Raw genomic sequence first — 23,760 nt, 5'->3', positions numbered from 1 at the left:
AGTCACCCCAGATTTTGTCTCCAGATGTACTCCCCCGGTCAAACTTATCTCCATTTTATAGATGGCAAAAGAAGCTCACCCTCCCCCGAAGGTGATCTCCTACAGCGCGGTCAAGACTTTTAGGTCAGCAGACATTTCTCTCCAGCCTGCTGCTAACTCTTTTACAACCTCTGCATGATAAGAACCATCACTTGGCACAAATCCTGAAATCTCATTACATGTTCTCAATTTCTGTTTCTTTTCAAATTAATATAAACTTTCTGTAGTACAAACCGGTTTCTCAAAAACAAAACATTAAGCTTTAATGCAACTCCCAAATAATACTTCATCAAGTCACATAAATGAAACAGTATTGTTATCACCTCTTCCGACAGTCTATAACTGTTCTCAAAACATTCAAACTTCTGCCCTGGAACATAACAAATCAACTGGAACATCTTCACGTAACTGGTAGAACGTATCATGATAGGAGTGTTTGTACCTAAATTGTATTCCACAGAAAATGTCTAATTTATATCAAGATTAAAACTTCACTTCTGAATCTATTTACCATTTGCATTGTTACCAATGAAACAGTTAAATCATCACATCCGGAATCATAGCACCATTTAGACCATACGTATTTCAACATACAAAACAGAACGCCCAAGACAATTCCCATTGTTATCACAAAGTCCAATTTGCTGAAACGGATGCCATGATTGTGTATGCATGGTGATAGTGTAATTTTCTCATAGGCAATGTAGTTTAGTTGATTAAAACGGAAACCCCTACGCACTGTACTATAGGCACAGCGGGGAGTTTTCCTTGATTTGACGCAGAACGCGTTTCCTTTGTTTGCACTATCAAACAAAGTTCACGCTTGCAATGACTCACTTGTACCATGCTATCTCCTCGATTATCACCTCTGAAACTAGCTAAGAATGACCCCATCACCTCGGGTCATTTCCAGGACTTTACATGTCAAATCCGTCACCACAATCCAGTCTCCTTAGCAGACCTCTCACTGGATTTAAAACAGCATCTCTCTCCTGTCTGTGAATTTCAGAACAAAGTAGACTACACAGTAATTAAAATTACATTCTCACAGAGGTCAGATGTAAGCAACTGACTCGTCGTCGCCCATTCCTGAATCTTTACAATATTTCTTCAGCTCAATAAAGTTCATGCATATTATGTCTTCTCTCAAATAGGGTATGCTAAAAAAGTTTTTTCTTAAAGTTTTTCTTGTATAGTTTGTAAATCCATATGCTATAAACACTCTTTCGTTATCTCCATCCCTCCTGTTTGAGACATTATTCATCCCATGGCTCAAATCAATACATAACGAAATAGATTCTTTGGTAACATAAGTTCCTCCTGTGAATTTACACAACCCATCATTTTGGTGATACTTCATATCTCTCAAGACAGTCTCATCCACATTTCCTAATGTTTAGACATCTTGTATAGCTGCCTCTTTGGCCACATCTGCTTTAGCATTCCCAGAAAAAATGAAATCAATGTTATCAGTATGAACTTCTAGTTGAGCAAACATCCATCCATCCATCATCTTCCGCTTGTCCGGGGGTCGGGTCGCGGGGGCAGCAACCTAAGCAGGGAGGCCCAGACTTTCCTCTCCCCGGCCACTTCCACCAGCTCTTCCTGGAGGACCCCGAGGCGTTCCCAGGCCAGCCGAGAGACATAGTCCCTCCAGCGTGTCCTGGATCTTCCCCGGGGCCTCTTCCCAGTGGGACGTGCCCAGAACACCTCACCAGGGAGGCGTCCAGGAGGCATCCTTATCAGATGCCCGAGCCACCTCAACAGGCCCCTCTCGACGCGGAGGAGCAGCGGTTCTACTCTGAGCCCCTCCCGGATGACCGAGCTTCTCACCCTATCTCTAAGGGAGAGCCCGGACACCCTGCGGAGAAAACTCATTTCGGCCGCTTGTATTCGCGATCTCGTTCTTTCGGTCACTACCCACAGTTCGTGACCATAGGTGAGGGTAGGAACGTACAGTTAGGTCCATAAATATTTGGACATTGACACAATTTTCATCATTTTGGCTCTGTATACCACCACAATGGATTTGAAATGAAACAATCAAGATGTGCTTTAAGTGCAGACTTTCAGCTTTAATTTCAGGGTATTTACATCCAAATCAGGTGAACGGTGTAGGAATTACAACACATTTTATATGTGCCCCCCCCTTTTTAAGGGACCAAAAATAATTGGACAAACTAACATAATCATAAAAAAGTGACTTTTCAAGTCACTTTTAATACTTGGTTGCAAATCCTTTGCAGTCAATGACAGCCTGAAGTCTGGAACCCATAGACATCACCAGACGCTGGGTTTCGTCCCTGGTGATGCTCTGCCAGGCCTCTACTGCAACTGTCTTCAGTTCCTGCTTGTTCTTGGGGCATTTTCCCTTCAGTTTTGTCTTTAGCAAGTGAAATGCATGCTCAATTGGATTTAGGTCAGGTGATTGACTTGGCCATTGCAGAACATTCCACTTCTTTGCCTTAAAAAACTCTTTGGTTGCTTTCGCAGTATGCTTCGGGTCATTGTCCATCTGCACTGTGAAGCGCCGTCCTATGAGTTCTGAAGCATTTGGCTGAATCTGAGCAGATAATATTGCCAGAAACACTTCAGAATTCATCCTACTGCTTTTGTCAGCAGTCACATCATCGATAAATACAAGGGAACCAGTTCCATTGGCAGCCATACATGCCCACGCCATAACACTACCTCCACCATGCTTCACTGATGAGGTGGTATGCTTTGGATCATGAGCAGTTCCTTCCCTTCTCCATACGCTTCTCTTCCCATCATTCAGGTACAAGTTGATCTTGGTCTCATCTGTCCATAGGATGTTGTTCCAGAACTGTACAGGGTCTTTTAGATGTTTTTTGGCAAACTCTAATCTGGTCTTCCTGTTTTTGAGACTCACCAATGGTTTACATCTTGTGGTGAACCCTCTGTATTTACTCTGGTGAAGTCTTCTCTTAATTTTTGACTTTGACACAGATACGCCTACCTCCTGGAGAGTGTTCTTGATCTGGCCAACTGTTGTGAAGAGGTTTTTCTTCACCAGGGAAAGAATTCTTCTGTCATCCACCACAGTTGTTTTCCGTGGTCTTCCGGGTCTTTTGGTGTTACTGAGCTCACCAGTGCGTTCTTTCTTTTTAAGAATGTACCAAACAGTTGATTTGGCCACACCTAATGTTTTTGCTATCTCTCTGATAGGTTTGTTTTGATTTTTCAGCCTAACGATGGCTTGCTTCACTGATGGTGACAGCTCTTTGGACTTCATATTGAGAGTTGACAGCAACAGATTCCAAACACAAATACCATACTTGAAATGAACTCTAGACCTTTTATCTGCTCCTTGTCAATGAAATAACGAACTCCCATGAGGGAATAACATACACCTGGCCATGGAACAGCTGAGCAGCCAATTGTCCAATTACTTTTGGTCCCTTAAAAAGGGGGGGGCCACATATAAAATGTATTGTAATTCCTACACCGTTCACCTGATTTGGATGTAAATACCCTGAAATTAAAGCTGAAAGTCTGCACTTAAAGCACATCTTGATTGTTTCATTTCAAATCCATTGTGGTGGTATACAGAGCCAAAATGATGAAAATTGTGTCAATGTCCAAATATTTATGGACCTAACTGTAGATCGACTGGTAAATAGAGAGCTTCGCCTTTCGACTCAGCTCCTTCTTCACCACGACGGACCGATGCAGAGCCCGCATCACTGCGGACGCCGCACCGATCCGCCTGTCGATCTCGCGCTCCATCCTTCCCTCACTCGTGAACAAGACCCCGAGATACTTGAACTCCTCCGCTTGGGACAAGATCTCCTCCCCGACCCGGAGATTGCACTCCACCTTTTTCCGGTCGATAACCATGGCCTCAGATTTGGAGGTGCTGATTCCCATCCCAGCCGCTTCGCATTCGGTTGCGAACCGCTCCAGTGAGAGCTGTAGGTCACGGCCCGATGAAGCCAACAGGACCACATCATCCGCAAAAAGCAGCGACCCGATCCTGAGGTCACCAAACCGGACCCCCTCAACGCCCTGGCTGCGCCTAGAAATTCTGTCCATATAAGTTATGAACAGAATCGGTGACAAAGGGCAGCCCTGGCGGAGTCCAACCCTCACCGGGAACAAGTTCGACTTACTACCGGCAATGCGGACCAAACTCTGGCACCGGTCGTACAGGGACCAAACAGCCCCGATCAGGGAGTCCGGTACCCCGTACTCTCGGAGCACCCCCCACATGAGCCCCCGAGGGACACGGTCGAACGCCTTTTCCAAATCCACAAAACATGTGTAGACTGGTTGGGCGAACTCCCATGCACCCTCCAGAACCCTGCCGAGGGTATAGAGCTGGTCCACAGTTCCACGGCCAGGACGAAAACCACATTGCTCCTCCTGAATCCGAGGTTCGACAATCCGACGGACCCTCCTCTCCAGCACCCCTGAATAGACTTTCCCAGGGAGGCTGAGGAGTGTGATCCCCCTAAAGTTGGAGCACACCCTCCGGTCCCCCTTTTTAAAGAGGGGAACCACCACCCTGGTCTGCCAGTCCAGAGGCACTGTCCCCGATGTCCACGCGATGTTGCAGAGTCGTGTCAACCAAGACAGCCCTACAACATCCAGAGCCTTAAGGAACTCCGGGCGGACCTCATCCACCCCAGGGGCCTTGCCACCGCGGAGCTTTTCAACCACCTCGGCGACCTCAGCCCCAGAGATAGAAGGGCCCCCCCCAATGTCCCCAGACTCTGCCTCCACGTCGGAACGCGTGTTGGTGGGATTAAGGAGGTCTTCAAAGTATTCCTTCCACCGATCCAGGACGTCCCCCATCGAGGTCAGCAGCGCACCATCCCCACCATATACAGCGTTGACAGTGCACTGCTTCCCCCTCCTGAGTCGCCGGATGGTGGTCCAGAACCTTTTCAAAGCCGTTCGGAAGTCATTCTCCATGGCCTCGCCGAACTCCTCCCACGCCCGGGTTTTTGCCTCCGCGACCGCCAAAGCCGCATTCCGCTTGACCTGCCGGTACACATCAGCTGCCTCTGGAGTCCTACCAGCCAACAAAGTCCGATAGGCCTCCTTCTTCAGCTTGACGGCGTCCCTCACCTCCAGCGTCCACCACCGGGTCCGAGGGTTGCCGCCGCGACATGCACCGACTGCCTTGCGTCCGCAGCTCCGGTCAGCCGCCTCAACAATGGAGGCCCGGAACATGGCCCATTCGGACTCAATGTCCCCGGCCTCCCCCGAGACATGATCGAAGCTCTCCCGGAGGTGGGAGTTGAAGCTCCTTCTGACAGGGGATTCTGCCAGCCGTTCCCAGCAGACCCTCACATTACGTTTGGGCCTGCCAGGCCTGACTGGCGTCTTCCCCCACCATCGTAGCCAACTCACCACCAGGTGGTGATCAGTTGACAGCTCCGCCCCTCTCCTCACCCGAGTGTCCAAGACATTCGGCCTCAGATCCGACGACACGACTACAAATTCTATCATCAAACTGAGACCTCGGGTGTCCTGGTGCCAAGTGCACATATGGACACCCTTATGCTTGAACATGGTGTTCGTTATGGACAAGCCGTGTCTAGCTTGAGCAAACAAATTCTTTATAATCAATATCTTCCCTTGTAGATCATTCCCTTATTCATCATGCAGGAGCAATTCCCTTTTCAAACCATAGTATAGGGAAGACTATTATGAATATTAGCAACAATAAGCTACATATGGTACCACAGATGTCACAATACTACGGACAAGGAAATAGGTCACCCATCTTTTCTACCTTACCCTGCTTACTGTCTCCTATCTTTTTAGCCTATTTAGTCTACACCCTATGTCTCTGTTGGCCTTTGATTTCTTCACTGAGGTTGAGACGGGCCTTTCAATTTAAAGAACGACTCCCCTTTGTAGTCAGACTTGTGCCTCAAGACTGTGGTGAGTAACTAATCTGTCCCTGTATCAATGTCCCTTTCCTACAGTGTGACAAGCATCTCCAAAATGTCTTCTCTGCTATTTTGACTCCAGTGGGTGTGGTGATTAGTACCTGATATGGTCCTTCCCAACTTGGGCTGGACCAGTTCTTTCTTTTGATAACTTTAATCAATACCCAATCTCCTGGTTTGACTCATCCACTCTTTGGTTTACTGCTTCACCTGGAACAGAATTTAGCAGAAGATAACTCTTTTCTAGTTAGCATTTTTTATAAAATCGGTTAACGTTTTGATCCGCCTCTTCATCATGCTATGTGAAAGGTTTAAGTTGTGGTATTACATATGATCTTCCATAAATCATTTCAAATTGTGTTAATACCTCTGCTATAGGACTGGGAAAGACTTCAATCCGCCTAGTAAACATATATACCATTACCAGGCAGTATTTTTCCCTTCACATTTCTTTTTGTTGAGCAAACACATGTCACAGTATATGATAAGACAATACATCATCATTTGATATTCAACTCCTATTAGTCATGCCTAGAAATGACTAATAGGAGTTGAATCTGTTTCTTTGTTCCCTTCTTTAGAAAATCAACTGTTAATCTCATTACTTTCAAAACTTGTCTTTCTTTTAAAACAGTTAAGTTTAAGACCTATATTGTTTCAGAATACTCTTTTTATCAAAACACACCTCTTTTTCTCAAAGATATGATAAAACCCATTGTCATCATCCCAAACCAGAATTGAATCTGTATGCTTCTTAAATGAAATATAGACCAAATAATGTTCTTAATGTAGCTATTAACCAAACATGTTTCCAAACTATATTTTCCATAAAGGTCAGATAGGTAGAACTTCATAACTTGCTTTGGCTGCAGTCCAAAACAAGCTAATTAGCAAAAACCATCATAACCACAATTTCTCAGACTTAATGAGTCTTCCCAAATTATTTCAGAACTCAATGTTATAATCACCCTTTTTATGCACTAATACCATTTATTAATACAACTTTATCACAGCCTAACTGTTTATCCCAAACATTGTGTCAGGCTCTGATAAAACTCTCAAACAAAACTTAAAATCAAAATGACAATCAAACTCCGAAACAAAAGTATATTTTAGTTATTTTCTCTTTCTCATTTTTAACCAAATTGCATCCAATACCTTTAACAAAACTCTTAAAAACCCTAGATTTTACTATTTTGACTTCAAATATTAGCCCATATACCTTCAAGTATATGCATAGTTCCCTTTTCAGAACATCAAAGTGTCAATCATCTCTGTTCTCGCATTATTTCATAAACTTTCATGATCCACTTTAAACCAATCTTTCATGTAACCTTCTAATTATTTCCTCATAATATTTCACATTTCCTTAAACCAAAATAAAACAACATATGTGAAAAACACAGCTTCAAAATAACCCAAACTGGAAAAATGCCATAAATTGATTCCATGTCAATGGATATTTGATGTGCACGTGGTTATTAAAATCAGATGTAGATAGTAATAAAGTTACAATTTCAAATGAAATCAAACCCTTAAACAAAACACATTCCCTTTCTGTTCTGAACACAAAAACTTCCCAAGGTTGCAAATATCGAATGAATCTCGCCGTTTGATTTCAAAATTAACCCTTTACTAGTTATCTGACCCACATTTAACTATCGTTATCATAACTTTGTTTCATGAAATCCATGTTTAGATAGGTTAAAAACTTCTCTTAGACCAAGTAATTCATGCTAGAATTACGCTACGACTCGTAATCACGTGAATCAAACAATGCCCTTAAGACAAAAGAAAATATAAATTCTCCCTTTTCCTTTCTAAGCCCTTAAGTTCACAATTTAACAAGTGTAACATAAGCCCATAAAACACAAAACCTTACTCTTTAACTTCTCAAAAGTCTTATTAAAGCATGTAATACAGAATACTCCTTTGAATATGCATATATTATTTGCCAGCCCTCAGCATGCATAATGCACGGTCAACCTTCTCAATTCGAAATTTGCGGACCAAATTAACCCAAATGAAAATATTTAATTTGAATATTTAGTAGTTTGTATATGATTTAATGTAACACTTCTCATTTCTCAATTACTCTTAGTTTATTTGAGTTGATTCATTGAGTAAAAACTATCTATCAGCGCGCATTTCAAACTCGAATCAAACACACAGCCTCTCAGCGCGTGTTGGAACTCAAGACAAACAGCAAAACGCTCTGGGAAAAAACTTTTTTCTCTGTTTTTCTTTGACCAACACAGCTGGTTGGCGTTTACCTTCTATTCACTTTTTGCTAAAGTATAACTTTTCCAATCCAATTATAACTAATTTATGAACCAGGGGTTTTAATTTCTGCATATTTATTGAATAACATCACACATCACAGATTCTCCGCTCATAAATACAAGTTCTGGTCAGAAAGGCTTTACCTCCCTGTTTGGCTAGGAATTAAAACAAATGTTGATCACGCATTTGTTAACCACCAAACTTCGAATTAATCTAAACGGACTCATCTTTCAGCAATAATACTCACATAATTATGCAGAACTACACCCCTCTGGGATCACCTTTGTAAGATCTCAACGTAACGGGACTCTATTTTAGCCCCCACCTTTCTCCATCTCTCCTCTGATTTTCTGTAACTCATATAAAATGTACTCAAACAAACAAAAATCTTACATTTACATTTATTCATTCAAGAGAGAGCTTTACAAAGTGCATAGGTCACTGATCATAATAACAAGATAGCCACAAAAACATTGCGAGTAGCCAAAACATGAAGCACACATTGTGAACAACCAAAGTAAGTGCCAAAGGGAAGAACCATAAGAGCATGTAGTTAAACAAGTTACAATTAAACAACATGAACCGCTATAAGTGCAAGTGTACCTGTGGAAAAAACAAGCAACAATAATAAAAACTATATCACAGCGAGTACAAACATTTTAAATCAGTTACCACTAACCACAAGAGCAACAAGTCTCTAAGCAAGAGTCATTGTGATCCTTGAGGAAACTAACATCGGGTCAAGCGAACCATTCCGAAGTACCGTTGTACTCCCGGAACAAGTGCGTCTTGAGCCTTTTCTTGAAGGTGGAGAGACAGTCAGTGTCTCTGATGGAGGTGGGGAGTTGATTCCACCACTGGGGGGCCAGACAGGAGAAAAGCTTGTAAATGTTATTAGCAAATGTATCAAAATGCTCATCACGTAACCTATTTCAAAAGTAACCAAATTAATATGTAAAATTCGCTCCAAATTCATCTATTTCTCTAAATTTGTGTCTTTGTCAATTTGTCAATTTTCATCTGCGCATGCGTCATGCGGTTAGCTATCCTGGATCTCAAATGTCAAGCTGCAATTCCTTTACTAGCCTGTACCCGCCGCCATCGCTGTTGAGTCTCTCTGTAAGTTTGTTAGCTACAAATGTCGTTGCCATAGTTGCAAATCTAACTTCCTGGACTCTCCTTTGTAGTGATGGGAAGTTCGGATCATTTTACTGATTCGGTTCTTTGAATCTCGTTCAGTAAAATGAACGAATCTTTTTTCGAGTAATTCGTTCATTTCAACGGGGGGGGGGGGGCGTCCACTGCAAACACGTATCATATTCTCATGTAGGTTAGTGCATGACATGTGCACCAGCAGATACTATTTTAAAAGAAATTCCTGCATTAAAATAATGTATCATGACAGTTTGTATGATTTGGTCATTTATTATCACACTAGCATTTAATTATCACGGCAAACAATTACACTGCAAAGTGTAAAAAACTGTAAGTGTAAATGTAAAGTGAAAATAACAAAACCAGTCAGTATGATGACTTGAGCGAATATCATTCACGTCTTACTAAAACAGCGGGCACACGAAAGGGAATGAGGAAACTGTTTCCTTTACTAAAAAATACAATGCGGGTCACGTGAAAAAAGGATCCAAAGACTCGTAGAAAGACCGAGTCGGGAAATGAACGAATCGTTCGTTTCCTCTAGCTACCACTACAGAGCCTATGCAGGTCACGTGAAAAATGATCCAAAGACTTGTAGAAAGACCGAGTCGGGAAATGAACGAATCGTTCCCTCTAGCGTTTCCTCTAGCTACCACTACAGAGCCTATGCAGGTCACGTGAAAAATGATCCAAAGACTGGTACCCGAAGACTGAGTCGGGAAATGAACGAATCATTTCTGTTTACTTGGACGAGCCTATGCAACAGTCCCGATGCGCGGCCACGAGAAAATGAACGAATCACTCTTTGAGAGGACTCGTTACTCCCGAGTCCTTGTAAGGATTCGTTCAAAATGAACGAATCGTTCACGAACGACACATCACTACTCCTTTGTCTCAGGACAGAGCAAAATGCACTTCCTCCACGTTTTCACCATTAGCTATTAGCTAACAAAGTCACAGCTTGGATCTTTTCCTCTCAGATCCCAAAGCTATCTTAGCAATTTGTAAAATACTTTGTTCAACAGACAGCGGACTGGCAAATTCGCTAGAATCATGTCAGCCTTCTGATTTCCTTCTAGGGTCAATTCTACCCTCTTACAACATGTAAAACAATTACACAAATGGTATACACACAATAGAACCGCTATTTTAACAACTATACAATTAGTACTCATCGACTAATTTAGTACTATCTTTTACGTGCGCACGGAGTGATTTAATACCTGTAGTCTTCTCACAACGACTGTGGACCGATCCATTTACCTCAACGGCTTTCTACAGAACTTAGCAAAATAGGCTACTAACGCTGCTTCCCGGTACCCCGGCGCCATATCTTAGTAAACGTGACCCCGTGATTAGCCTGCACCATTTCACAACTTGGACCTGAATTAAGAAAATGCAAGAGATATAATTGCACGTAATTTATATTTAACTCAAAAATCGAGTCCAAATTCTACATTGTACACTGAAAAGTCCTATCTTATGTTCACGCATCCGAGGCCTGGTCGACCAGGCCTTGTCCTGTTCGTTTGGCTAGGATTTAATAACACATGTTTATGGTACGTGTCTACCACCAGACTCAGATACTCAAAACAAACATCTCAGCAACAATAAACGCACTTATGTAGAACTCCACTCGCTAATGGCACGTCAAACGCCTTTACCATGTGTAAATTACAATTCCCAATTCATCAGCAATAACAATCAGTTATTATGTGTCAAATTCAACCAATATACATTTACAGGTTAGAATCCATTGTGAGTTTAGTGCACAACTTCACAGCGGAGTATTTCATCCAACTATATATTAACCAGTGATTAGTCTTTAACGACTTCACTGCAGAGTTTTTCATCCCTCGCGGTATATAAAAATAAAAAACAAGTATTCTTCGACTATATATATACAATTTATTCTTACCTTGTCCATCGAAAGCTGTGCCTCTTAGCTCGTCCAGAATTCCGTCACCTTTCCACCATCCACCCCCCCAAAAAAACTGTTTTTGGGGGGCCTCTTTTTAAACAGCCATATTTGCTGCGAGGTTCTCCATTGTCATGCACGTCTGCACGATTTCAGGTCTTGGTTCTGGATGATGGAAAGGGTGTTGGAATGCGGCCTTCGAAGGACAAAAATGTCAGAAATATTAATCGTAACCCTTCCTTTTACAGTCCCTTAAGTACTAAGTATTTACATAGAAAGTAAAGGGTATGTTATGTGTTTTATTGGGTATTACCGATTGGTACCAAGGTGGTAAATACCTAGATAATTCTTAGTATTTACCCATTAACTTAATACTAACGTACTGGTCATTACTGGGTATATTTTCTGTATTATTGGGTATTGCCGATTGGTACCAAGGTGGTAAATACCTAGATAATTCGAAGTATTTACCCATTAACTAAATACTAACGTGCTGGTCATTACTGGGTATATTTTCTATATTATTGGGTATTACCGATTGGTACCAAGGTGGTAAATACCTATAATTCGAAGTATTTACCCATTAACCAGTGCTAACGTGCTGGTCATTACTGGGTAATTTTCACTGGTCCTAATTAGGTAAAGACAGAGGACAAAACTTATTATTTACCTGGAAACTTATAAATATTACTATTTAAATACCGCTGGTAGTAAGTTGGTAACAACGGGAGATATATATGGTAAATTATAATGTGTTATTGGGTAAATACCGCTGCTACTAAGTAGGTAAAGACGGCCAAGCTCCAGCAGAATTACGAACAAAATACTCTACTATTACCCTGCAGTTACGTAAGGTTTATGTCGGTAACAGTCCACGTCTAATGAGAAGATAAGATAGTACTTTACAATAAAATACCTTTTCAGATACATTTATCTGAAAAGAATGACAATGGCTGGTATAGCTACCCAGCTAACACAGTTACGTTGCCCTTACGTTGCCGCAACGTCACTCGATGACCAAAAATACGTTGCCGCAACGTCTTTGGCGATGTTGCGGGACCGTGCATCTGTGGGACGCCAGAACGTAACCGCAACGTAATCTTGTGACGTTGCCAGTCCGTAACCGCAACGTCGTGGCAACGTTATTTTTCCGACGTTGCCAGTCTGTAACCGCGACCTCCTAGCAACGTAATTTTCTGACGTTGCCAGTCCGTAACCGCGACCTCCTAGCAACGTAATTTTCCGACGTTGCCAGTCTGTAACCGCGACCTCCTAGCAACGTCATTTTCCGACGTTGCCAGTCCGTAACCGCGACCTCCTAGCAACGTAATTTTGTGACGTTGCCAGTCCGTAACTGCAACGTTAACTAAGTAACCTATATTTCTCAATTCTACTGCTTATATTGGGGCGGTTCATATGCAGACCTCATTTGCCCAAAATGCTACTTGTTCTTGTATAATAGGCTACATGGTAGCCAACTTTAGGAGGTTTGTGTGATGTGTAGCCTAACTCCAGCTAATCATAAACAAGGCAGCATTTCCATGTAACATTGTCATTTTATTTCAAACAAAGTGCCAAACAGTGAATTAAAATCTTCTGCCAGTCCCCGCTACAGGTCCTGTCTGTTGGCCCTGACAATGAAGCACAAAATAAGTTAGTGTTCTATCAACATAATTGCATGTGTAAAAAGGCGCTATACAAGTCATAAAAAATCACATCTAAAATAATATACATCATCAAAAAAACATGTGATTCTAGATTTGTGTCACATAGCCATGTGAAAGGTTGGATATGGAAGCTGCAATCATGATTCATTCACCTGGCTTGTTTTGAACGGGCTGCCGGGTTGTGTTTGAGTGTCTCCTCTATGAGGAGCTCCACAGCTTTCTCTCCCAGTCCCGTCTTCCACTTCATCACAGCGTCTGGAATTAGAAGTCATGAACTTATTGTCAGCACCAATGTGAACGTTGCGTGCCAAATTGAACGCTGCGTGTAAGCCATAGTTCATGGCATCTCCAAACACTTACCACTCTCTTTCGCAACTCCAGCACCTTAAGGCGCTCCTCGCTTAAGGCGTCTTGGAGTTCAGCCTGTGTTTGGGCCACCTGTAGGTCCATCACTGGCACCTCTTCAGTGTGTCTGCCCTGTAGTCGCCTGAATAGGAGAGCCTCTCGCTGGTTCTCCTCCAATGTCTCCATCTTCCGGAGCATAACCTGTAATGTGTCTGTCATTACAGACAAGTAAAACAAGTTTACAAGAGTTAGCATGATTGGCATACACTGTGGTTCTTCTAGATTAGCTGTAACATTTATGTAAATAACAAATGTTACCTTGAATGGTTGTATACAAAGCATATATTTTTTTGAGTGTCTTATATTTGCACTTGCCTGGCTGCCAGCTGTTTTCCTGGGCCCCCAATTGGTTCACCTCCACCAGACCAGAGTTGATATCTAGGGGTATGGAATCTGGTGATGCAAAAGTTTTAAGTCATGCTTTTGCTTCAAAACATAGCCTTTAGGTTGCCATGGCTCATACAATTATTGTCACTGTTTTAAACGGTCATTCATTACTTTACCATCATTTCCCAGGGACACAGTGCTAGGCCGTGTGACGGTGGTAGGATAATCTGTACAGAAATGAAAATGGAATGTAGTTTATGTACATAGTTATAGCATATTGATATAAAAGGAGTAGCATTGCACATATGTGATCGTTCGAAAGCAGGGCCCCACATCGTAGCGTCGCACATGTGTGATTCTGAACATTCCAACCGACTGTTTTCCGATAGACAAAAACTATGACAAACGCTATAGTATGGCTTCAAAATTTACAATTAGTAGGCTAACAAGTAACACTAGCAGGTAGTAGCATTGCTACGAGTATTATGCTAGGTTGCTAGGTAACGGAAGCTAATTAAAGCAACCTAGCTGCCGTTTTGGAAAAATAACTGGTGGAAGCGTCGGAAATATTTAAAACTCACGCATCTAAAAGGTTAAAACGAATAAACTTATCCAAAAAAAGATGTCATGTACAAATTGGAAAAATTAGTGACATGATACTTTTATAGACGCCATTGCTGTGATTAAAACGTGATCAGCCACGCTAGCTCCAGTCTTTGAAAATTCCGGGCTAAATAAACTATTTTTGGACAAGTTTTTTTAACAGTTCTGAACGTTTATTTTCACTGATTCTTTTGTGGGTGATTTGTGAGACGCTAAACTTTGATAACATGTAGGCCTATGCATTTTCAGTATTTCAACATAACTTTCTGGAGGGTTTAACCTCTACTGTACTGTAGCTATCGAAATCCTAACGTAAACAATGTGAATCTGATAGCACATAAACAGGCTAAATGGCCTACATTTCAAACATATACGTATAAGCATGCCCCATCAAATTTCTTAAAATATGTTTATATATTTCTGTAAAGAAACTCACCTTTGAAGTAGCTAATTTCCAGTTGAAATCCAATGCGTACAAGACGGTGTTGAACCCCTGCAAAATCTCTTCTGAAACCCCAATTTGAGCGATGCGTTGAAATGGGCATGCGCAAAGTTGTTGCTCAGGGGCAGACTGAGGGGCAGGTTTGCTAAGGAAGAATTGTAATATTCTGTGATGACTTGTCTTTGGAAATGAACCTCTTAAGAGTCGCTTACCTTTTGGTCACATTTAACAATTTTGTATCACAAAAATTATTGGAGCACAAATTTGCATTGTGTGTCATACAGCTTTGGTGTGCTATACAAAGAATGTTTGCTTAATCATGTTACACATCACACATTGATTGCTTTTGTACATGTTTATAGTAAAGAATGAAAGACTAAATTATATTCCAGATTCAGTCTTATTTATTAAAGCTATGTTTCTGCATATGAGAACATTGATGACCAATGACATGCTGGGGCTGAGCTGCACATGAATTACATGCATTGTCTACATTTATACGTGCTGGGTGCAACATTTAATATTGTGTGTGATTAAAATTCATGTAGACTATGGGTACATTGCAAAAGTGTCAGAACTGAGAGCAGTCCAGTGTGATCTCTCCATCTCTGGATAAACCACTATATGCACTCGAGATCCGTTGTCCTGCGACCAAAGAGCGACTTAGCCGCAACTTAACCCATGGTACCAAAATGAATGTATCCAGCCGACCAAGGTACAACGTCACGGCAACGTTGTCCACGGGACCAAAAATAACGTAACCAGCCGACCAAGGTACGACGTCGCGGCAACGTTGTCCACGGGTCTAAAAATAAGGTAATTAGCCAACCAATGTACAACGTCGCGGCAACGTTGTCCATGGGACCAAAAAATAACGTAACCAGCCGACCATGGTACAACGTCGCGGCAACGTTGCCCACGGGTCTAAAAATAACGTAACCAGCCGACCAAGGTACAACGTCGCGGCAACGTTGTCCAGGGGACCAAAAAATAAGTACCCAGCCGACCAAGGTACGACGTCGCGGCAACGTTGTCCACGGGTCTAAAAATAATATACCTACCTCCGCGGGAAGAGTTTTCCTCTACTGTCACGGTAAATCTTCTTGGATACTGGGTATGTTCATGCGCATGTTTGGACTAGTAAGTAATCTGAAGCTGGACTGTAAAAGGAGGCCGTGTTTGTTTCCATGGTGTTACCAGGCTCTTACCATACCCTTTGTAAGCGAATACCACTTTGTCAACGTTACCCTTAGTATGAACTTGTACTATACGTTCCAAGGCGATACCAGGTAAAACATGGCTATTTACTCAGTAAGTAATATGAAACTGGACTGTAAAGGGAAGCCGTGTTTGTTTCCATGGTGTTACCAGGCTCTTACCATACCCTTTGTAAGCGAATACCACTTTGTCAACGTTACCCTTAGTATGAACTTGTACTATACGTTCCAAGGCGATACCAGGTAAAACATGGCTATTTACTCAGTAAGTAATATGAAACTGGACTGTAAAGGGAAGCCGTGTTTGTTTCCATGGTGTTACCAGGCTCTTACCATACCCTTTGTAAGCGAATACCACTTTGTCAACGTTACCCTTAGTAAGAACTTGTACTATATGTTCCAAGGCGATACCAGGTAAACATGGCTATTTACTCAGTAAGTAATATGAAACTGGACTGTAAAAGGAAGCCGTGTTTGTTTCCATAGTGTTACCAGGCTCTTACCATACCCTTTGTAAGCGAATACCACTTTGTCAACGTTACCCTTAGTAAGAACTTGTAATATACGTTCCAAGGCGATACCAGGTAAAACATGGCTATTTACTCAGTAAGTAATATGAAACTGGACTGTAATACACACAACACAACCAAATACATAAACGCATTGCAAAAACGAAAGCACGCAAACCAAAAACGCTGCAAATACATAAACGCATTGCAAAAACGAAAGCACTCAAACCAAAAACGCTGCAAATACATAAACGCGTTGCAATAACGAAAGCACGCAAACCAAAAACGCTGCATCCAGTTTTCACAACGGAAGTTGTCCAGGCCTCTAGGGGGAGCGCTAAGTGGAACATCTTGATTTTCGGCCCCACGGTGCGAAAGAGAGAGAGCATATGAGAAGTTTGGACCAACATCGAAGTAAAGAGGCGACATAAAAAGGTTATTTTCATTTTTACATGCGGCCCTCCTCTTTGACAGTTTTTCAAAAGAGCAACTTCGATTTTGGTCCCATTTCCAAAACAAACTTCTCATATGCAGACGCGGCCTTACCTATGTTTCACCCGTTTCAATTGAAACGTGCCCCGCCCTCCAAGTGGGCCCCCAACAGACCAGCAAAAATCGAGCTACGAGGTTGTGAAACGAAAGTTTCTGCTCCTATAAAAGCCACAAGTCCGTATGAAATCAACCTTGTTATTTGCGATCTTCTGTTATACTACATTACCCACAATCCTAAGCAAAACAACACTGACTGACGTCTCTCTGATTGGTCGAACTCACGGTTACCATGGCGAAGTTTACTGCGACCGGCTTAAGCGATCTGAAGCCTTTAGACTATATATATTCATGATCTGAAGTAGCCGTAGGCTCGTTTATACCTTTGCGTTTTTTGCCGTTAGGTTAAAATGTTAGTTTGAGAGGAAATGAAACGTACATATGCCAGTGGTGCTGAAAAAAGAAAGATATTGGACAAAAAAAAGAAAGTTTTAGTCAGTCTACCAAAAGTGACCTCTTTCTTTGGTCCAGCATCAGTACAGTAGCTCTAACCCTACCAGCGACAGCAGCGGCCGAACCCCCGTCGCAGGATGCTAGCCAAAGTACAGATACGTCTTCAACTCAAACTGCTGGCAATAATGATGACCAAATATTGTTACAAGAACATGACGATGAAGTTCCTACCACTGAGACAAATGAGGGAGATGCCAGGGAGAAAGCCCCATTTACAGAGACAGACCCGGGGTGCTGGCCAGAGCATATTGCCGATGACCAACGAATTGATGTTGTTAGGAGCGGTCCCGTTCAAATAGAGGAATTTAACTTCCCACAAAGCCAATCACACCGCCGTATTTAGTTAATGGGTAAATACTTCGAATTATCTAGGTATTTACCACCTTGGTACCAATCGGTAATACCCAATAAAACACATAACATACCCTTTACTTTCTATGTAAATACCTAGTACTTAAGGGACTGTAAAAGGAAGGGTTACCTATTAATCTATCAAGCATTGCACAGTCAGTCGGTGAACAAGTTTAAGAAAGCTTTATTGCTTGCGGCCGGCCCACAAGGAGACAAAAACATCACACGCCATTGTGGTACAAAGTTTGTCTGCTAGCATGTTGCGCCAGCTACCTATTTAAGCAGCCCCGCTCTTTACAGTCATTGGTTAAGACAAAGGCACACAAAGGTCCCATGGCTCTTCTTCATTGGCTCCCTTGCATAGACCTGGCGCGCGTGTGTGCGTGCGTGTTTACGTGTGCGTGTGTTTACGACATCAACCCTGATTGAAACACAACAACAGGATCTCCGGTCCTGGGGTCGTAAACTCCTTCACATAGGTGTCAACAAATGGTCACCAGACCTTGCATCTCCACCTATAGTCCTTGTCACAAAGTATCTCCTTAAAACAACCAAAACAACCTCCTTCTTCCTAGTCCTCAACCCCAAGATAAGGGTCTTGTATGTTTACCCAGAGTTCAGATCTGGGGGCAGGCCTCTCTTTGCACCCAAGGAATGCTGAACACAGAATCATTCTTATACAGGATAAATGTGTTACATCTTCAATTTTTCCAACAATGCTTCAGCTTGCATGGCTTCATGCTTCAGCTTGCATGGCTTCATGCTTCAGCTTGCATGGCTTCATGCTTCAGCTTGCATGGCTTCATGCTTCAGCTTGCATGGCTTCATGCTTCAGCTTGCATGGCTTCATGCTTCAGCTTGCATGGCTTCATGCTTATGAAAGTCAACAACTAATGTATTCCCTCAGAAGACTAGAACTTGGATAAACAAATTAAGTACATGAGAAAATAAACTTGAAAAAGGAATCCCTGAAAAAGCAATCAACAACAATAATCAGACCAGTCCATAAGTCAGCAACTCTTCACCCATTTATGCCAATGTGCAGCAGCTGACAAACTGACAAATGTAGCCTACTAGCTCTGAGGTAAACCACATGCACCCCAATGTGTTGGGTTGGGTAGGTTACTTTTTAAATGTAATCCGTTACAGTTTATAGTTACCCATCCACAATTGTAATCAGTAACTTAACTTTTGGATTACCCAGACTCAGTCATGTAACCTGATTACTTTCCATTACTTTTGAATTACTTTCAAAACCTAGTTTATAACCAGTTGAAGTTTATATAAATAAAGGTATTCGCCAGAGTGCTAGCTACACGGGTAGATTTAGGCTATACATGACCAAACTTATACATCAGGACCAGACGGCCGGGCTTTATAAAATCTTGTTTAGCATCAGACAACATGCGCCGACTGCTACATATCATCCATGCAGCTCGGGATATTGAGAAAAGCATTTGACCGACTGGAATGGGATTATTTATGGGTGGTTCTAGAAAAATTTGGTTTTGACCATCAATTCATCGATCTAACAAAATTACTTTACAGTAACCCTTCTGCTGTAATGGCCATAATATGTCCTCTCCATTCCCAGTCTCACGGTCTTGCCGCCAAGGATGCCATTTTTCTCCTCTGTTGTTTGCTCTCTCACTAGAACCACTTGCTCAGTCGATACGACAACATCCTCTTAATACTCTTATCACTTATAAAAATACTAAACATCACTTGGCGTTATATGCCGACAAAATACTATTATTTATAGATCAGACACCCACCTCTATTCAATACATCCTAGATACATTCAGAGACTTTAGTAAGATGTCAGGCTATAAAATTATCTGGTCCAAATCGTCATTGTTACCACTTAACTCTACATTTAGTCATTTAGCAGAGCTCTTATCCAGAGCAACTTACAGTAAGTACAGGGACATTCCCCCCGAAGCAAGTAGGGTGAAGTGCCTTGCCCAAGGACACAACTTCATTTTGCACGGCTAGGAATCGAACTGGCAACCTTCAGATTACTAGCCCGACTCCCTCACCGCTCAGCCACCTGACTCCCTCAACTCTAGATGAATCCCCTCTTTGCTGCCCCCTGACATACCCATTGTGAAGCACTTTAAATATCTGGGCATTGATGTCTATCCATCTTTGTCAAATACAGCATCTAAAAACTTTAAGGGCATCCTTGACCGCATTGATAGGGACCTTGACAGATGGTCACACACCCCGCTTACAATGCGGGCCTGTGTCTCTGTGGTCAAGATGGACATTTTACCAAGGGTTAATTTTTTCTCTTCCATGTTACCGTTAGCCCCTCCTCCCAAATACTGGCAAAATCTCCAGTCATTAGTATCTAAATTCATTTGGAAGGGGAAACAGCCTCGGATTAAAATGTCCACATTACAACGACACAGAGCACAGGGTGGTCTTTCAGTCCCAAATTTTAAATTATACTTTTGGTCCAATCTCCGTCCAATCTCAGTTTGGCTAAACCCAAATGCATCGGTTTCTTGGAGGCCTGTGGAGGAGAGGCTTGCTTCCCCCCACAGACTCCAAGATCTGATTCATTCAGCACTTGCAAACAATCTAAGCAAAGATTAGGTCCAATAGTCTCTTATCTTCTCACTGTCTGGCGTGCCGCTGAAAAATCACTAAAACCTGCCCAGAAATGGCATCTGAATACCCCAATATTTAATAACTATTCACTCCTAACTGGTAAAGCTCCATTTACCTTTCCTGCCTGGAGGGACAGAGGTATTCATGTCTTACGTGATATTTTCGATGATAATTGCCTTCGTTCTTTTGATGACCTACGTAAATTCTATAATCTGCCTGGCTTCTCTTTCTTCCTGTATCATCAATTAAGGTCCTCTATGAAAGCCTATGGAGTTCCCTGGAACACAAAACTTGTGCTCCATCCCCTGCATAATATACTAAGCAAAAGCAATCCAAAGGGTATAGTGTCTTTACTGTATTCCCAATTTTTATTATCTTCTTACACTTCTCTTTATGTACACAATATTTGGTTAAAGGACCTGAATCAAAAGGATTACTCCATACAATGGGACAAAGTGTGGGGTTCAATTATAGAATCCTCTAAGAATCCTCTACCTGACCCCAAGAAAATGCCAATGCATGAAGATCTCTACCTCTCCATTATGTGATCTGTGCACTGTTGGTCAGGTGGGAACATTTATGCACATGTACTGGTATTGTGAGCCGGTGGCTCATTTCTGGAAGATGGTGACATCTACACTATCAGAATTGTTAGGGAGGGACTTACCTTGCACCCCCACAGCCACACTGTTGAATATTTTTCAATTTCCAAAATCAGAAAAAATAATAGAATTATCTGGGTTGACTGCTGCTAAAAATATCCTAGCTCAACGCTGGCTACCACCACATACACTGACTCGATTACAATGGCTGAACACATTTCTTGACATAATAGTTTCTGAAATTTCTGTTGCCAGAATGCATGGCATCTGCGAAACGACGATAGCAACATGGTCTGAAATATATACAAAACGAAGTACTTTTTTCTAAGAATATTATTATTACTATTTTTATGGTTACTATAATTGTCATGGAAGTTCTATTTCTGATCATTTTGTACTTAACTTCTTCTTTTTTTTTACTATATTCAACCTGAAATCGAACTATATATGTCTGAATTGTGAAGGGAAGGTTGAGGGAGGGAGGATCGACCACAGGGGTTTGTTGTGTTTGTATTTTTGTGTTGAAAACTTGAAAAGAAAAATAAATATTCAGTTACAATTATTTTGTAATTAGATTACAGTAATCCGATTACTTGTAATCCGTTACTCCCCAACCCTGTTGATCTTTAACTGTCAGGTTCTGTTCCTGAGTCCAGGAGCCATTATGGGTCACATTGTACGTAGCAGCGGTTCGCAGACCAGTCAGAGATCCTTTGACCTGCTGCGCTGCCTCCAGGAGATGCCCCAGACTAACTCTGCCAACACCTGTTACACCGCAGGTAGGCCCCCACAACCTGAGAGCAGACCTGTTTGATGATATTTACATGTATTAACTTAAGAGGAAATTTTTAACCAAAGTGACATTCAAATAGTGCATGTAGTAAGTGCAGCTGAAAATCAAGGACTGGATGTGTACCATTGTAACTGTTTTACATTGTGTCATGGAAAGGTCTGTGCAAAAATAGCACCATCTCTTCTACAATACTGCATAAATTCCTCATAATATGGTTGCAACAGAAGAAATATCAACAACGACAAATGTTGTATGTGCTATGTTACAAGTTCTCAAACACAATATGCCCCAATTATTTATTATAATTAATTTTTCAAAATGCAACATGCTCAAAAATATCTGTTAGGGTTAGCTAGTCTACAGGTAAGTTCTGCAGAATTAAATGAAGGTGCATTTGATTTGTCTAACAGTTGCAATTTAGGAGACTAATTCATTGGTTTCTTGCAGTGGTTGAATTAAATGTTTAACTTTAAGTGCCTTGAAGTATCAGTTCATCATACATTATTTAAATTTGCAGGAGACACACTGGAAATACAGGAAGAGGACAATGATTGGGAGTTTAGAAGTAGTAAGCAAGGCAACTCTCTAACAAAGATGGCCATTATAAAACACTAAACAGCATCTTCTTATGCAGGGCAGGCTAACCTTGCATGGAAGTTTTACATAATTATGTCAGAATGCTACCCTCCTCTCCCCTTTGAAAATCTAAAATGCTCCATGTACAGGCACAATGAAGCTGCAGGGCCCTCCTATCTTTCTCTCTCCCCAGATGTTTTGGAGCTGTAATACCCTCCCCTATCTATCTCCCTCTTCAGACAAAATACAACTGTAAAGCCCCCTTCTCACTCCTTCCCCAGGTATAGTGAAGTTGGACCAGAGAGATGAGCTTGAGCTGGTCATCCCAGACCGACCCCAGGCCCAGATCTCCATGGACGCTGACTCCACCTTCTTTGGCATCATGCAGCTTACCTGAGCTCCGCTGAAGAGCAGAAGAGATTTGGCCCAAGGTTTGTCACTGGCCAGTCAGGCCATGACAGTTTTTGCAAGCCTAATCTTATCTCTATTTTTCTCACAGGATAATATTCCCCATGTTTACCCCTAAGCTAAATACTTTTATAATAATTATACTAGCTCCTGGCTTGCAGGTTAGCTTGATATCCATATTTGAAGAAGAAGATTTCTTATTTAGTTAACTTTCAGTGAAAGTTCACTGAAGCCAGTGTTGCTTTTTCAAGGGAGTCCTGACACTGTAGAGGGATGCACAAAAAAAATGATGCAAAATGTTTAGAAACAAAACAAAATGGAGCAGAGGACAAGAACGAAATGACAATAAACTGGGGAAAACGATGAGGCTTGAAACATTGTCAACACTGTCAGTGTTGGAGAGAAGATTGAAAGTGTGGTTATCAGCAGGATATACCAGCCTCCAAAAAGACCTGGAGGCAGCTGATACAGACATTTAATGACAACAGGAAAAATATGGTCTTGGTAAAAGCCTTAAAGATAAATGTAAACTGGATGATGGACGTTTCAGAACCACTCAGGGAATCTGTAAATTATTTCCAAGCAGTTCCGTACAAATGATGCTTTCTGCAACTTTTTCTTATTTTAAAACCTCTGTCATGGTCTTTTGTATTTGGAGTATTGTCGTAAAAATAGCAACATAGAAATAAATCTCTTGTCACTTCAGGTGCAGGTAGCCTTCAAGCCTGTAGGTACTACTACTCTGGTCCTTGTCCCGTGACAGTCTTTGTTTGTGTGTTCTGCTGTGTTCTGTCATCACAGTTTATTTCATCACTGTGTCTGTTTATACCTTCGACAGTGCTTCCCCCCCACCTCCTCACCGGAAGTTTGTTTGTTCTTCCTGGCTATTTTAGCAAGGTTTCCGTTTAGGAAAGAGTTCCGGA

At 41.8% G+C, this 23,760-nt stretch overlaps 1 protein-coding gene across 4 annotated transcripts in view; it reads left to right on the top strand.

Annotated features, from left to right (window-relative positions):
* LOC134032327 (tumor necrosis factor ligand superfamily member 13B-like) overlaps positions 1-23,760 on the top strand; it is a 29,692-nt gene that overhangs the window by 2,696 nt on the left and 3,236 nt on the right. For 3 of the 4 annotated variants that reach the window (XM_062476268.1, XM_062476266.1, XM_062476267.1), the window contains 2 exons: positions 21,698-21,839; positions 22,711-22,860. In XM_062476268.1, coding sequence (XP_062332252.1) covers positions 21,698-21,839; positions 22,711-22,826 — 258 coding nt within the window. In that variant the 3' untranslated portion in view covers positions 22,827-22,860. Of the gene's footprint in view, positions 1-21,697; positions 21,840-22,710; positions 22,861-23,760 lie in introns of those variants that run through there. The other variant, XM_062476265.1, reaches the window with a different exon arrangement.

Source organism: Osmerus eperlanus, chromosome 13, assembly GCF_963692335.1.
Source record: "Osmerus eperlanus chromosome 13, fOsmEpe2.1, whole genome shotgun sequence".
Taxonomy (NCBI): domain Eukaryota; kingdom Metazoa; phylum Chordata; class Actinopteri; order Osmeriformes; family Osmeridae; genus Osmerus; species Osmerus eperlanus.
Note: the sequence above shows the minus strand (reverse complement) of the source record. Positions and strands in the feature narration are given on the sequence as shown.